This window comes from Momordica charantia (assembly GCF_013281855.1).
Source record: "Momordica charantia cultivar OHB3-1 chromosome 9 unlocalized genomic scaffold, Mcharantia_2.0 BLBB01000009.1, whole genome shotgun sequence".
NCBI classification, from domain to species: domain Eukaryota; kingdom Viridiplantae; phylum Streptophyta; class Magnoliopsida; order Cucurbitales; family Cucurbitaceae; genus Momordica; species Momordica charantia.
In genome coordinates this window covers 6,193,121-6,208,948 of record NW_028275167.1, presented here as the reverse complement: position 1 = coordinate 6,208,948, position 15,828 = coordinate 6,193,121, and the positions used below count along the sequence as shown (strand labels likewise).

Genomic DNA, 15,828 nt, shown 5'->3' with positions numbered 1-15,828 from the left:
GTTTGGGAATTTCAGTTTGAATTGAAGTGATGCATTGATTATCTAGCCATGGCAGCTTATCCTAGAGTTGATATTCCCCAAGGTCAATTGGGAAAATAAGGTTTAGACTCTTGAAAAGTAACATGACCAGGAACTTCCTTGAAGTTTACCTGTTGTATGTAGGTAAACAACCTAAGAGAAACAAGCCTTAAGGCCTTCAGTTCTAATTCCTTTGATGATTATGGACATGCAAAAAGGTCAAGATCCAAAAACTTTAAGCAGAAGGGATGTGAACAGCTTTATCTAGGAAAAAGTTTTTCTAAGATCATGCAGGGGAATATGTAGCTTAAATTCAAGTAACTGTCTGTTTATAAGAGCGACAAATAATTGCTTCCACCCAAAATTTACTATAAAAATTCAGTCCGAGACATAACACTTTAGCAACCTCAGATTGATCTTGATCTTTCTCTTGGCAACATTATTTTGCTGAGACGTGTCTGTGCATTTGATTGCTGGAGTATACTATTTTCTTTTAGGTTTCCAATGCCTCGAAACCTAAGGGTTTCTCCGCAAGGTTTGTCCATAGAGGGCGAGTCAAGGCCTAATATCCAGCTCCTTGTATTCCTGGAAATATGCTCTCTTTATCAGTTTAGATGCAACCTTTGTTCCAAACTGATGTGAATTAGCAATCATCTTGTTTATAGGAGCTGCAAAATAATTTTGTTTGTATGTTTTGTGTTATCATTTGAATCACCACTTTTGCTGCTTCTTCAGCTCTGTTTCCATTTGCTATTGCCTCATTTATTATCACTCATTTATTTTGTTTCTCTGCAGAGAGAAAGATTGCATCATTCCTCAGTTCCATTGGAGAGAAGTTCCTATCTATGTATAGATCATGTGGAACCTATATTGCATTTCTGACCATTCTTCTCACAGTTTTCTTTGTCAAGCCCAATTATATATCCTTCGGTTTCTTATTCCTTCTTCTTGTTTGGATGATTGGACGACAGCTAGTTGGAAGAACAAAGAGGCAACTATGGTTCCCATTAAAAGCCTATGCGATTACAGTTTTTGTCTTCATATATTGCCTAAGCAGTTTCCCCAGCTTTAGGATATGGTTATCCAGATCAATTGATCTTTATTTTTATTTGGGTTACAACTCAGAGGCATCATCTTTACATAATTGTTGGCAATCTTTGGCTGTGTTGATTGTGATGCAACTTTATAGCTATGAGAGAAGGCAGAGCAGGTATAGTAGCTCCGACGAGCCTGAGCTATTAGAATATGGGAGATTTGGGTTTATAAAACGTTTCCTGATTTGGCACTGTGACAAAATTTTATTTGCTGCTCTTTTCTATGCATCCATATCTCCGATCAGCGCATTTGGATTATTATATCTACTTGGCCTTGTCGTTGTATGTGCCACTTTACCCAAGATGTCGCATATCCCATCAAAGTTGTTTCTGGCATATACAGGAGTTGTCTTGACAGCTGAATATCTTTTCCAGATGTGGGGTAAACAAGCTGGAATGTTTCCTGGACAAAAGCATTATCATTTGTCTCGATTTCTGGGTTTACGTGTATTTGAGCCTGGTTTTTGGGGTTTGGAATTAGGCTTAAGGGGAAAAGTATTAATAATTGCTGCATGCACTCTCCAATATAATGTCTTTCGTTGGTTGGAGAGGATGCCAAGTTCTGTTTTAAATAAAGGGAAGTGGGATGACCCTTGTCCACTATTCGTCTCGGAGGAAAATGACTATTATGACATATCCATTTCTAATGAGCGAAGACCATCATTAAATTCTGGAAGATTGTTTTTACATCCGGAAGGATCGGATCATATTTCAAGGTCATCCTTTGCCTCTGGTCGGTCTCAAGTGCCTCATTCTGCATCCAGTAAAAGAGACAACTCTGAGTGTAGCAGCAGCAAGAAATATTCATTTGGATTTATATGGGGAAGTACCAAGGAAAGTCACAAGTGGGATAAGATGCGAATTATGTCCTTGAGAAAGGAAAGATTTGAAATGCAGAAAATTATTTTCAAGATATATATGAAATTTTGGATGGAGAACCTGTTCAATCTTTTTGGTCTCGAGATAACTATGATCTCGTTGCTTCTTGCCAGTTTTGCTTTATTAAATTCTGTCTCCATTTTTTACGTTGGATTGTTGGCTGCTTGTATTCTTTTGGATCGTGGCATCATACGTAAACTATGGCCTATATTTGTCTTCTTGTTTGCTTCCATTCTTATCCTCGAATATATTGCCTTCTGGAAGAATATGTGGAATTCAAATTGGCATATGCTAAGCAAGGCTGGTGTTCATTGTCATGACTGCTGGAGATTCTCTAATCTATATTTCCGATTTTGTTTGAACTGTTGGCTGGGTATAAATCTTTTAGCTGTTCGTTTTTCTCATTCGCAGTTCACTATTTAGCAACAAGATATCTTCCAACTTGCCTGATTATATTAGTTTTTGTTCTTAGAAGAAAAAGTTCTGTAGTGAGTGAAACTTTTTTTATAATTTCTAAACAAGAAATAAACTCAAATTAGTGAGAAGAGGAGATACTTTTATGCTTTTCAAGACCTAAGCTGTAGAAAATTTGTTTTTCGTATGGAAGGAAGCGATTAAACCCTTTAGTACAAACTAATACTCAGTTCTTTATCGTTTAAAAATTTTAAGGTTTTTGAGAGAATATTGTGGCTGCAGAATATGCTTAATTTATGACAATTAGTTTTGCTTTCCTTGTGCTAGTCTACTACCTGTATCGGGTCATCAGCATACTGAAAATATTGGCTGCAATTATGCAATGATATTATTTATCTTGGAGCTTTTCTCAAGATGTAATTTATCCTTTCATGTTGACATGTAATGTCTACGTTACCTGTTTTTCAGGACTGACAGTCGATGATTCAAGGATGCTTTTCAGTTATTTTATGGTGTTCATGCTTTCATCTCTCAAACTCCGTGCTGATCATTTGTCTGGTTTCTCACTATCATCTACTTACCGTAAAATGATGTCCCAACGGAAAAATACATTTGTTTGGAGGGATCTATCTTTTGAAACAAAAAGCATGTGGACCATCATCGACTATCTTAGGCTTTATTGCTATTGTCATTTGTTGGATCTTGTCCTGGCTTTAATTTTGATTACTGGAACTCTTGAATATGATGTACTGCATCTTGGTTATCTTGCCTTCGCACTGGTTTTCTTTAGGTTAAGACTTGAAATCCTGAAGAAGAAGAACAAATTATTCAAGTTCTTGCGTGCATACAACTTTGCTCTTATTATTCTTTCTCTAGCCTACCAATCTCCACTTGTTGGAGAAGTGAGTGCTGGCAAGTGTGAAACCATGCATTACATATTTGAGATGATTGGATTTTACAAGTATGATTATGGATTTCGAATCACTGCAAGATCTGCTCTTGTTGAAATTATTATCTTCATGTTGGTCTCACTCCAATCATACATGTTCTCCTCTCAAGAGTTTGAGTATGTGTGTCGGTATCTTGAAGCTGAGCAAATTGGCGCCATTGTCCATGAGCAGGAAAAAAAAGCTGCATGGAAAACTTCACAGTTACAACATATCCGCGATTCTGAGGAAAGTAAACGGCAGCGCAACTTGCAAGTGGAGAAGATGAAATCAGAGATGCTCAATTTGCAAATCCAGCTTCACAACATGAACTCATTTGTTGATGCCAATAATGCGTCTCCAGGAGATGAATCACGTAGAAAGCGAACTTCTAGGACACATGATGACACGATGACCACTGATATCGAAGGAACACTTGGGAAAGTAGAGCAGATAGTTAGACAAGATTCTTCTCCCCATCCTGAATTGCAGGAATCTTTTGCTAATTTGAGAACAGAAATAACGACAGAGTCAAGAACACATTCAATGGAATTACCAGTTCCAGAAATTTGTGAAGTTGATTCTCAGATTTCAGATGTATCTTTAGATTTGGATAGAAAAAGAAAACATAGAGATTCAGCAAAAGGAAACCCATTAAAGTCTGCTGTACAGTTTATAGGTGATGGTGTTTCCCAGGTACAGTCTATTGGAAATCAAGCTGTTAGCAATCTTGCAAGCTTCTTGAATGTCACACTAGATGATGACATGAATGAACATACCAATACCGAGGACAGAGTATATGATCAGATAGAGAGCCAGGAAACTAAGTATTCAGATTTGGAGCGTTCTTCCTCGCTGCAGTCTGATAAGAGTTCTGACCCTGCAAGTATGCAGCTAGGAAGGATATTTCGCCACATATGGTCCCAAATGCGGTCCAACAATGATGTTGTTTGTTACTGTTGTTTTATCCTTGTCTTTTTGTGGAACTTCAGTTTACTTTCCATGGTTTATCTCGCAGCTCTTTTCGTCTATGCCCTATGTGTAAATACTGGTCCTGGTTATATGTTTTGGGTTGTCATGCTAATTTACACAGAGTTGTACATTTTGCTACAGTATCTGTACCAGATAATCATCCAGCACTGTGGTTTGACTATTAATTTGGATGTACTACAAGAACTGGGATTTCCTACACATAGAATTACTTCATCCTTTGTTGTCAGTTCATTGCCCCTGTTTCTAGTTTACTTATTTACTCTCTTGCAAAGTTCTATAACTGCAAAAGATGGTGAGTGGACATCTTCTAATGCCCTCAATAAAAGTGCTCTCCCAAGAAAACACAGTCCTGCACATTATGGCTTGACCGAGAGGGCATATGAACTTCTATATCTTGGGAGAAATATGATGATGTTTTTACTCAGGAGTTTGTGCAAGTACTGGAAATCACTGACTCGAGGAGCGGAATCTCCACCTTACTTTATCCAGGTGTCTATGGATGTCCAAGTATGGCCAGAAGATGGGATTCAGCCAGAGAGGATTGAGTCTGGAATAAATCAGTTGCTTCAAATTATCCATAAAGATAGGTGTAAGGTACAGAACCCTCGACTTTGTCCTTTTCCCAGTAGAGTTCATGTTCAGAGCATTGAAAGAAGTAAAGAGAACTCCCAGGTGGCCTTAGTTGTTTTAGAGGTGGTATATTCTTCTCCTTCAAGTGATTCTTGTGCAGAATGGCATGACTCTCTCACTCCGGCAGCCGATGTAGCAAATGAGATTCGTCTCGCACAACGCAATGGGTTGGTTGAAAACACAGGATTCCCATATCAAATATTCTCTGTGATAGGGGGAGGCAAAAGGGAAATTGATCTATATGCTTACGTATTCGGTGCAGATTTGACGGTGTTCTTCTTTGTTGCAATTTTTTATCAATCTGTCATAAAAAACAATAGTGAGTTTCTCGATGTTTATCAACTAGAAGATCAGTTCCCAAAAGAGTTTGTGTTCATGTTGATGGTAAGTGTCTAACTAGTACACACAATTCTATGTGATTGAAATTTTATTACTTTTGGATTCTCCCTTATTGATTTATGGATTGAAAATTGAAGGAAGAGAGTTATCCTTTTGATCTGGATTCATTAAGAATTTTTATGCTATGCACACGGTGCCATGTTAGCTTTCTATTAGCCATTAGTGGAGAAATTACCAAAGGGACTAATAAGAATATTTCATGCACATGTACATTTTTCATCAAAGAAAAAGAAAAATAGGGGAGTATCTGTTTGTGCACAAAAATGCAAGGCTGCATAATCAATAGAGTAAAGGTTCAAACCATAGTGATCACCTACCTATGATATTGTAGAGACTAAGGTTGGAGAGAATCCAATGTAATTTATTCTCATTATTAAAGTCTATATATATAGACAAATATACAAGGTTGACTTAATCCTATAAGGAGAAGGTAAATGACAAATTAATATTAATACAAGAATATAAAATATACTAATATATATGTTAGATATAAAATCTTACGATGATGTCTTTGTAATCAAATGTCTTGTGAGATTGGTGTGTGTAAACTGGCGTGAACTGATATTAAAAAGAATAACAATAGTGCTACATAAGCATTAGTGAAATCGGTAGTTCGAAGACGGTTCCAGAATTTTGTTCATTTGAAGATACATAATTTAATGTATAAGCTCCCCTTATCTGGTAGTTAGTATGTATATTCTAAGCATGCAATAAGCTTACTGGTGGAATGTTGCTGGGTTGCTTTGATGATTGAAGTCCTGCTGAGATTTGCATCCATGTGATCAGTAACAGTTCTAACTTCTTTTTTAACACATTGTTCTACTAGATCAATTATTGCATGATCTGCACCATAATGGGTTTATAGTTAGAAGATCTATACTTGAAGTCACTTGCAGAGTTATTTTCCCAAGCAGCGTAATTAAATTACTACACCATTTGTGCATGAAATTGCCAAATTACATGTAATACTTTTCTGAACTCAAAATTTAAAGTTTTACAACAGCCACTTAGCTTGGACATATCATTTGCCTACTCTTAACTAAACATTCTCTGTGCCTGCAGATAATATTCTTCTTGATTGTGCTCGATCGATGTATATACCTTTGCTCGTTTGCCACTGGTAAAGTGATCTTTTACCTTTTCAACCTCGTTCTCTTTACTTATGCGGTAACGAAGTATGCATGGCAAATGGAGCCTTCCAATCAGCAGACAGGAGAGTTGGCACTCCGTGCTATATTTCTTGCAAAGGCAGTATCTTTAGCACTGCAGGCTATACAAATTCGATACGGTCTCCCACACAAAAGCACATTGTATCGGCAATTTTTGACAAGCGAAGTTTCAAGAATCAACTATTTAGGGTACAGGCTTTACCGGGCTCTTCCCTTCTTGTATGAATTGCGATGTGTGCTCGACTGGTCATGCACAACAACATCTCTGACCATGTACGACTGGCTAAAGGTAAGTATCCCATTGTTCGAAACATATCATTTAACCAAAAGAATGTAATTTTCCCTTGTAGAGTTCTTAATCTTATAGGTTATACAGGAATATTTCTACTACAATTAAGTTTCAAGTGAGCATAATCATAAGTTTTCTATGAAGGCTGCGGTAATTTATGTGAAACAAAGGTTCTACAATTCATGATATGTCGTTCTCATTGAAATTTAACCAGTTAGATGTATCCTCGAGATAGTTTTATGTTTTCTCGTATATTTTCTTACCACACTCTGTGCTCTGAAATGTCAGAGTTAAAATTAATATATGGATTATTTTTATCTCTCAGCTGGAGGACATAAATGCAAGTTTGTACCTTGTCAAATGTGATGCAGTATTAAATAGATCTCAGCACAAACAGGGAGAGAAGCAAACTGTAATGACCAAATGTTGCAACGGAATATGCCTGTTCTTCATATTAATCTGTGTTATCTGGACTCCAATGCTGGTAAGGAACTTCAGAGCATAAATTTTTGTCTGCCCAAATTGCTATCCAGTGATATTTATAAATTTTTCAGGACCCAAATTCATCAACGAAATTCATGTTTCCCCTCAAAAGAAAAAAGAGAGAAAAAAAAAAAAATATATATATATATATATTAGGACCTTGTGAATATGATGGGTGGAAGGAGTGGACCTCGATATACTGGTTATCATTAGATTTCATGTTTCTCTTTGGGCCTTGGTAGTTATAGATTTTTGTAATGATCCGTTAGGCTTTATTTTGTTAGATTGGAGCTCCTTTGTCTAGATTGGCTCCTCTTGTTTGGACTGTCTTTTTACGTGCCCCTTGTGCAATCTTTTTATCCTTTTATCTTTCAATCTATTTGAGCTATTTGGTTCCTATCATCTTCTTGCGTACTAATACGATTCTATAAAAATATAGCCCCGTGAATAATAAGATAATGAAAAACTTAAAGAAACTAGAACACATAAGAGATTAATCAGAGAAAAGAAGGATATTCCACACTCTCTTTAGGAAAGAGAAACCTCGCCCTAGAAAAGCCTGCTTGGCGCTGGCGGGTATTTCAAAACACCGAATACTTCTGCATCAGCACCTGTATGTTTCCACAAAAAAGTCCTCACTTGCCAAAATAATAGTGAATGGTGCTAAAAATTGAAACTATTTTTTTTGTTACAGATGTATAGTAGTGGCAACCCAACAAATGTTGCAAACCCAATCAAAGATGCCAGTTGCCAAGTGGATATCAAGACAAGTTCAGGAAGATTAACACTCTACCAAACCACTCTATGTGAAAAAATCTCATGGGACAAGTTGAATTCAAATATGGTTCTTGATCCTGGAGGGTATTTGAGTCCATATAACAAGAATGATATTCAGTTAATCTGTTGTCAAGCTGATGCCAGTGTCCTGTGGCTTGTCCCCGGTGTGGTTCAGTCCAGGTTCATTCATTCCCTTGACTGGAAACAAGATATAAGCATCGATTTCACTTGGGTACTCACCAGGGAGAGACCGAAAGGGAAGGAAGTTGTACGATATGACCGAACCGTTGAAGCTCCGGATCTCCCCGAGCAATCAGATGTCCAGAAAGTTCTTAATGGCTCAAGGAACAGCTTTCGGATAAAAAATGTTTATCAGAGATACTTCCGGGTTACGGGCTCCGGTGATGTTAGACCTATGGAACAAGAGGTACTCCCTACAGCCACTAGCTAATAATTTTGTCAATGAGATTCTTTACCATGCATAACAACCAAATAAATTACACTTTTAGCCTATGAATTTTCAAAACGTGCAATTTTGTTTTGTGAAATAGTTCTATTCAGTCCCTTTGTTATTTTTCCTCTAGCTATATAACATGTAGTTGATTTGATTTTTTTAAAAATGATTCAATATTTTTACACCATGTCAGCATCATAATTAATTAAAAAAAAACGTTCAGTTGGTTATTCATTCTTATAGCTAAAGGAAAAGTAATGGCTGGAACTAAATGAAACTATTTTGCAACGCGGAAAACTTAGGGGCTAAACTGTACACTAAAAAACTTGGGGACTAAATACAGGACTTTGACAAAACTCAAAGGCTAAATTGCATCTTTGGAAAATCGTGAATCGAATAGAGAGAAGAATGAGAACTCATAGTGCAATTTACTGATCTATGCTTTGTGTGAGATTTTATTCAAACAACGGGTCCAACGATCATTTACAGGACAGTTATGTCACTGCTGATCTCATCTTGAACCGTGCAAATTACAAGTGGTGGTCCTTCCATGACATCCAGCCGATAAACATCAGCGAGTGTGGGAGTTTCACCGGACCAGTGGCCTTTGTAATCTCTGAGGAAATACCACCCCGTAAGTCCGAAATCATATGATAAAGTTGATTAATGAGAACAAAGTTTTGAAATCTTATTACTAACCATAACATCTCTTTTCAGAGGGCATTCTGGGGGACACTCTCAGCAAGTTCAGCATCTGGGGTCTTTACATAACCTTTGTTCTAGCAGTTGGCCGTTTTATAAGACTTCAATGCTCTGACTTGAGAATGAGGATTCCCTATGAGAATCTTCCTTCTTGTGACAGGTAATGTAACAAAATTCATTTTTGCAGTCTTTTCTCTACTTTTACGATAGTTTTGATTGACAAATATTATAACCCCTGAAGTAAGTTTTAGTGCGTTTTAGGATATTTCATGGCGATGAGTTGCTACAAAAGTTTTTATATAGAAATGAATAATCTCTACCTTCCGTAAAATAGAAGGCTAAATATATAATTTAGTCCCACAAGTTTGTCCTTTTTTAGTTTCATATTTAGTGTTTTAAAAGTTTGGAGATATATAATATATATAATGTGGTTGTCAATGTAACATTTTTTATGGGTCTATTTTCTACTATAAAAGTCATTTCAATTGGAGTAATTTACTACGAATGTAGTTTGTCATGTGAAGTTGGTAGGTTTTCAATTTTATTGTTAAGCACATCACTTCCTCAAAAAATCAAAATAGAGGGTATTTCCAACCCAACCAATATAAAATATATTTAATGCACCATCATCATTTTGTCAATGAATTTCAATATTATGCAACGACAGAGACTTTATCTTTTTTTTTCCCGAATGACTTGGAATTGAAGCTATTTAGCTTTTTTTCTCTATAACGATGGAAACCCGCACCTGCTCCAAGGCCTGAACTCGAGAGACTATAAGGGTTTTCAGTATTAAGCTCACTAGAAGGTTGGAAAACAAGACCTCGTGGTAGGTGATACCACAAGACCCGATGCCCTTGCCAATAGAGCTGTCCTTGGGGGTTGGCAGGGACTTGATCTAGAAAAACCAATACGAAGAAAACTAGAACTTCAAAAGAATTAGAAAGCTCAAACACTATAGACATCAAGGCTAAAATTGTGTAGTGTTCTTTACTTTAACTTCTTGGAAGTCTTATATGAATTACTTCTGAGTTGTAATCTTGTTTTATAGGTTGATTGCTATTTGTGAAGACATATATGCTGCAAGAGCTGAGGGAGAGCTTGGAGTTGAAGAAGTCTTATACTGGACACTTGTGAAAATCTACAGGTCCCCTCACATGCTTCTTGAATACACAAAAATAGATTAGACTGCAAACTTTAAGTTGCCAGACACCTAGATCGTCATTATCGCAGAGGCTACATACAAATACGACTAACACCAGTTATAGCGAAAGCCAACCTCGTGATCGTGTTCTCTAGAACTTGCTAATGTTTTTGTAGGATCTGTTGCTACCAAGAAAAAGGAAATGAACTGTGGATTGTTCAAGAACTTTGATATTTATAGATGACAGCTCTGTTTCTGGTTATTCTAAAGCAGAAGTTTTTTAGCTTAAAAAATAGAGGGATCAGGCTTTGGCTTTCTATTAATTCTACAAGTAAATGCAGCCGTAGAGGGATTTTTCACTTTTTCTTTTATGTAGTTTATATGTTGAATTTACCCAACTAAAAGAGCCAGTTTCTCTAATTTGATGCATATTTCATGAATTATGTTCTCTATAGTCATTGCCTCTTTTATACATGGTAAGGAACTAGTGGGGATTGTTCATCCAACTTACGTCATAATCGAAATCGACCTCTTTTGATTAATTCTTAACGGGTTTATCAAGATTGTTAAAAAGGCATCTCATTCTGCAAATTGACCACTCTATGTATATTTACTAGGAAAAATTCTATCATAGAATCTACTCCTATCATTAATTTTCATTGGTAGTACGGAAAATTTTCTATCTGAAGTTAATCATTTATCAGCAACTTCTTTCATGCCTTGTGTTTGATTTATAGATCCTTTAGTTGCAGGAGGGCTGAGAAATGGTTGCTCCAATTCAGTCTGATTCAACCTTGTTCAGTTCCATTAGCATTTGGATGAAGATTAGAGAATCGAAAACTGCTTGATAACATCATATTATAACAGTTCAATTTGGAATCAATATCGTGTTAAACAACCCGAGAATCTAATGGAGATCTCTCTTGCGTTCTCATATCAATATCTGCAAGCTTAAATGCAAGAACACAAGTTCATATGAAAATAGGTTCTACAGATAGATGCAAAACACTCAGTAATGGGTACAGAAGAATCCTTAACATTAAATTTAAGTCTGAAATGACTCTCGAAATAAGTGCTTTTAGAAGAAGTACTAACTAAACATTTTAACTGGTGTTAAAATTTTTTAAACCACTTTTAATTATCTAATTGAACACTGAAAATTTTATAAAGTACAATACTTTTCAACACCTAAAAATAATACCAAACTCACCCTAAATCAAAGGGTCTTCTCATGTCTTAAAAACTATGGCCATATGATACATATATTTTACAATTGTTCTTAGTAGTGAACAAAAAGATGGTACAATAGAAGAATTATCACCCTACATCTTAAGGCAAAATAGAACCATCCACAAGAGTTCAGATTAACAGCAGCATAATCCTTCATCAATTGGTTTTCCAAAGTACAGAAACTTGAATACTGCAAGGAGCCGTGTCTGATCTTCAGTCAGTATGGGCAGATTTATCCTTAACCTTTTTAATTCTTTTGGCACTACTGCTACTTAAATCCTCTCTTAAGATGCTTTCAGGTACAGTTTCTTCCATTACTTTTGGGACTGCAAAACTGAACTTTGAAAGAGGTATATCCTTGTATTTTGGATTTGCTTCTATGAAGGATAGCATCTCGGTAGAGGATCTCACCGTCTTCCCAGTCGGTGTGATATAGTAAGCATCAAATTTAGAGAAATCCTTTCTTAGCACCAGACGTCTCTTGAAACCTTCTGGGGTCTTTGGGATGTTAGGTTTGTCGATCACCCAAGTTCGAGTTGCATCATAGTCGATATCGGACGCGTCCTCACAAGAAGTATCAGTTTTCCTATTGCAAGTAAAGGGTTCTTCTATCAGTTTACTTCTAATATCCTCATACTCCTCTTGGGTACTTATCAACCTCCACTTGAAGCATTCCTCACATTGTGCAGCATATAGATCTACCGGCAGCCTTTTTGACTGCAAAGAGAAACCAATAGCACCTTAGCCCACACCTTAGTTTTCCTATTGCAAGTAAAGGGTTCTACAATAAAATTCACTATATATTCTAAGATGAAACAGAGAAAAACCCTGTGTAAAGCATGTAATAAAAAACTAACTGAATAAAATCGAGTCTCCTGGAACAGCTGAATATCAAAATAACTTCCTCAATCCCATTGTAAACAAATATTTTAACACGTGAGGCAATCTAAACTTAGCTCAACTATTTAGGCATTTTAGACCTCTTCTAAACACAAGAGGTTTGAATTCCCACCCCACCTCTTGTTTGAACAAACTTGATGAATCTCTGGAAATTATGTTTGAATTGCTGCGTATTGATGTAAAGGAGCACTAATTCTCATGGTGATGGACTTAGAAACTAATCAAGTTTTGTAAATCGATGTATTCTATCAACCCAGGTATAACTCAGCACAGAAGAATAGGTTTTGAAGATATTCTAATCTCCTTATCTAGGATGTAATATTCTAAAGAACAACTCCGCATATTCCTCCATAATCCTTCCTATACGACTGGAATGAAGGTGTACCAGCTACAAGCAGCTCTCTGTTTAGGGCTTAGGGTTTCCCACTCGGAACTTCAGAATTCGAGGGCAGCATTAAAGAGAATCAGAAATAAGCTCGAACTAAGGTAAACTCTAAAGACTCCATAAGAAGGATGAAAGAGCTACCTTAAACTGCAAATTAACTAACTGTCCAGGCTCAAGCATACACCGTTTATACAGTATATTAATTTCTTTGTTCGCTTAACACTTTCTAACGGAAGAAAACTGAATCCGATCGGAAGGGAAATTAAATAGGATATACAGAAAAAATCGGAGCAAGAGAAAAGGGATTCGGCCGCACCTTCACCGGCTTTCTGGGAGGCCTGGCGCCGGCCATCTCTCCGGACGATTCTCTCTTTCTGCTACGATCTCCGATCTCCACCTGCGGAGCGGATTTTGATGCGAGTTGCATCAAGAATCGCTAGTTTTCTATGTTTTCATGTGCTCAAACTCCCAAAATTTTGCGTAAAAGTTAGGTCTTAGTTATTTCAATTAATGCATTTTAGTTAAAATTTCAGTCTTCGTTACTCAACTTTTAAATTTATTTTTGTCCTTTGCATCTAAAATCTAGCTATTTTATTTCTTTTTATCTTTGGTTCGTGTTTTTTTTTCTTAATTTTATGAATTTATTAAACAATATTTAAAATTTAGACATAAATTTCAGTTTATACTTAATAGATTTATTAATTTTAAAAAGTTTGGGATATAAAAGTGAAAATTTCAAGAATATGTAGAAACTTATTGACACAAATATTCAAAGTTATGTCATTGGTTATTAACACTTGAATAAATGTAGTAAAATTGAGATGAGTATTTTTTAAAAATTAGGACTAAAATAAATATTCTAAAGGTTCAAAAGATCGAAATAGAACTAATGACCATAATGACCAAAATATGATTTTAACTCAATCTTTTAAAAAATATTTAATAATTCAAATTTATTACCTAAATTTTTAATTTTATAATTAACAAACACAAAATTCAAAGCTTAGAGACGTTAAAGCTTAGAGACATATTAATGATATATATATACACACACGTACATACTTACAAATAAACATTTGAACCCACAAATATTGAACCTTTGTAATATAAAATTACTGATGATAAATAAAATAAACTTTTATGTAAAGTTATTGGAATTAAAATTCTTTTAGTCCTTGAAAATAACAATTTAGTCCCTAAACTTTAGTTTGTAACGATTTAGTTCCGGTACTTTCAAATTGGTAACAATTTAGTAATTCAACTTTAATATGTAATAATTTTGTCCTTGTAATTTAAAATTGATAATGATTTAGTCCTTATCGTGAATTTTTTTTTTGTTAAGTTTTTTGTATGTATAGATTGATAAACTAAAGAGGAACCAAATATATTTATGAATTATAAATATTAAATTGTTATATGATAAAATTTGATACTTAATTTAATAAAAAATTTTACGATAGAGACTAAATTGTTACAAATTTTAAACTATAGGGACTAAATCGTTACAAGTTAAAGTTCAGTAACTAAATTGTTACTTTAGTAAAATTACAAGAACCAAATGTGTTTTTTAATCTAAAATAAATTATCTAATACTCCAGAAACTAAAATGAAATTTGTACTAAAAAAATAAATAAACAGGAAAGTTGAAGTATCTAATCGGAACCAAACCAGATTTAAAACCAACGACAAAATGGCAAATACAAAATTTTATCTTAATATATGTATGAATAAATTATGATATTAATATAAAAAAAAATCTAACGTGGAAACAATTAAAATATAAAATAAATATTTTGATTTTGTTTCAACGAAGTCGATATGTCCGAGTGGTTAAGGAGACAGACTTGAAATCTGTTGGGCTTCGCCCGCGCAGGTTCGAACCCTGCTGTCGACGATTTTTTATTTTCTTTTAATTCCTTTAATAATAATAATAGAGAACTGAGTTTTAGTTTATTTTAATTAAAATCTGTGCAGTCTGATTTAATGAATTAACAATAATAATTCGACGACTTTTTTTTTCTCTTTTTTATCCTTCTAATCATAATAGTAGTAGAGAACTGAGTTTTAGTTTATTTTAATTAAAATATGTTTAGTCTGTTTAATTAATTAATGATAATACAGAGTTGAATTCTAATTTATTTTCCTTCGTTTATTATGCATTTAGTTCACAGCCACGCCATCGACATCAAATTCAAAACGATACGTTCGAATTCAGATATGGTATTGATGTTCATAATACCCTTGGGAGATCCACCCAGTCTGAAACCCACAAGAGGTTCGGATGTTGAAATTCGGCCGATAGGAGTTCCACAATAGTCAGTATTTTTCTAAATACATTCATTTATGAATTAAGGTTTTTTAATGAAGATACGAGATCAAACCATAATATTTTAGATGACTCAAATTGATACATACAACACATGAGATGGTATTGATTATTAATATCGTCCTTAATGTTTTAAATTCATAGATTATCTTTAATATATTAAAAATTTCTAATTGGGTCCTTCTGTATAAAATTTATTAACAATAAACTAATATATCATTAAGTATTGGTTTAGTTTGACACGTACACATACATACTAATTGATATATGAAACTCAAAAGTCTATTTTTCTTCAAATGATATATTAGGTATACAACTACAAATAAAATAATCATTTAATGTCATTGTTTGTGTAATGAAATCGGTCAAAGATCAAAATCGGTCAACAACAGGGATCGAAACAAGCTTGAGTGTCACTTGAATGAGGAGAAACCTATACAAGATCACAAGCAAACACTCCGATGTTCAGGTAAGTTTAAGTTCGACCTACATATGGAGACTGAGCTAGAATACGATAACCAAATATGAGAATGGAGCGCTCTATTTATAAGTTCGGGATCCAACAGAATATTCAACTGACAGTTTGCTCATGTTGTCCTAAAGGTTGGCCGATGCA

At 35.0% G+C, this 15,828-nt stretch overlaps 2 protein-coding genes and 1 non-coding gene across 3 annotated transcripts in view; 2 read left to right on the top strand and 1 right to left on the bottom strand.

Moving 5' to 3' along the window:
- LOC111018458 (piezo-type mechanosensitive ion channel component) overlaps window positions 1-10,811 on the top strand; it is a 32,955-nt gene extending 22,144 nt beyond the window's left edge. Inside the window, exons 14-21 of the mRNA XM_022294553.2 lie at window positions 814-2,364; window positions 2,874-5,338; window positions 6,416-6,811; window positions 7,137-7,295; window positions 7,989-8,498; window positions 9,015-9,159; window positions 9,243-9,387; window positions 10,279-10,811. Of these exons, the coding sequence (XP_022150245.1) occupies window positions 814-2,364; window positions 2,874-5,338; window positions 6,416-6,811; window positions 7,137-7,295; window positions 7,989-8,498; window positions 9,015-9,159; window positions 9,243-9,387; window positions 10,279-10,414 (5,507 nt within the window). The 3' untranslated portion in view covers window positions 10,415-10,811. The remainder of the gene's footprint in view (window positions 1-813; window positions 2,365-2,873; window positions 5,339-6,415; window positions 6,812-7,136; window positions 7,296-7,988; window positions 8,499-9,014; window positions 9,160-9,242; window positions 9,388-10,278) is intronic.
- A 755-nt stretch (window positions 10,812-11,566) lies between these two features.
- Window positions 11,567-13,393, bottom strand: LOC111018404 (methyl-CpG-binding domain-containing protein 4). The gene is made up of 2 exons (XM_022294462.2): window positions 13,203-13,393; window positions 11,567-12,318 (listed from the first exon to the last, which is right to left on the bottom strand). The coding sequence occupies exons 1-2, from the start codon at window positions 13,311-13,313 to the stop codon at window positions 11,815-11,817; spliced, it is 615 nt and encodes a 204-aa protein (XP_022150154.1). The 5' UTR covers window positions 13,314-13,393; the 3' UTR covers window positions 11,567-11,814.
- Window positions 13,394-14,698: 1,305 nt separating this feature from the next.
- On the top strand, window positions 14,699-14,780 carry TRNAS-UGA (transfer RNA serine (anticodon UGA)). Its single transcript has one exon. It is a non-coding gene; the product is annotated as a tRNA-Ser (tRNA).
- The last annotated feature ends 1,048 nt before the right edge of the window (window positions 14,781-15,828 follow it).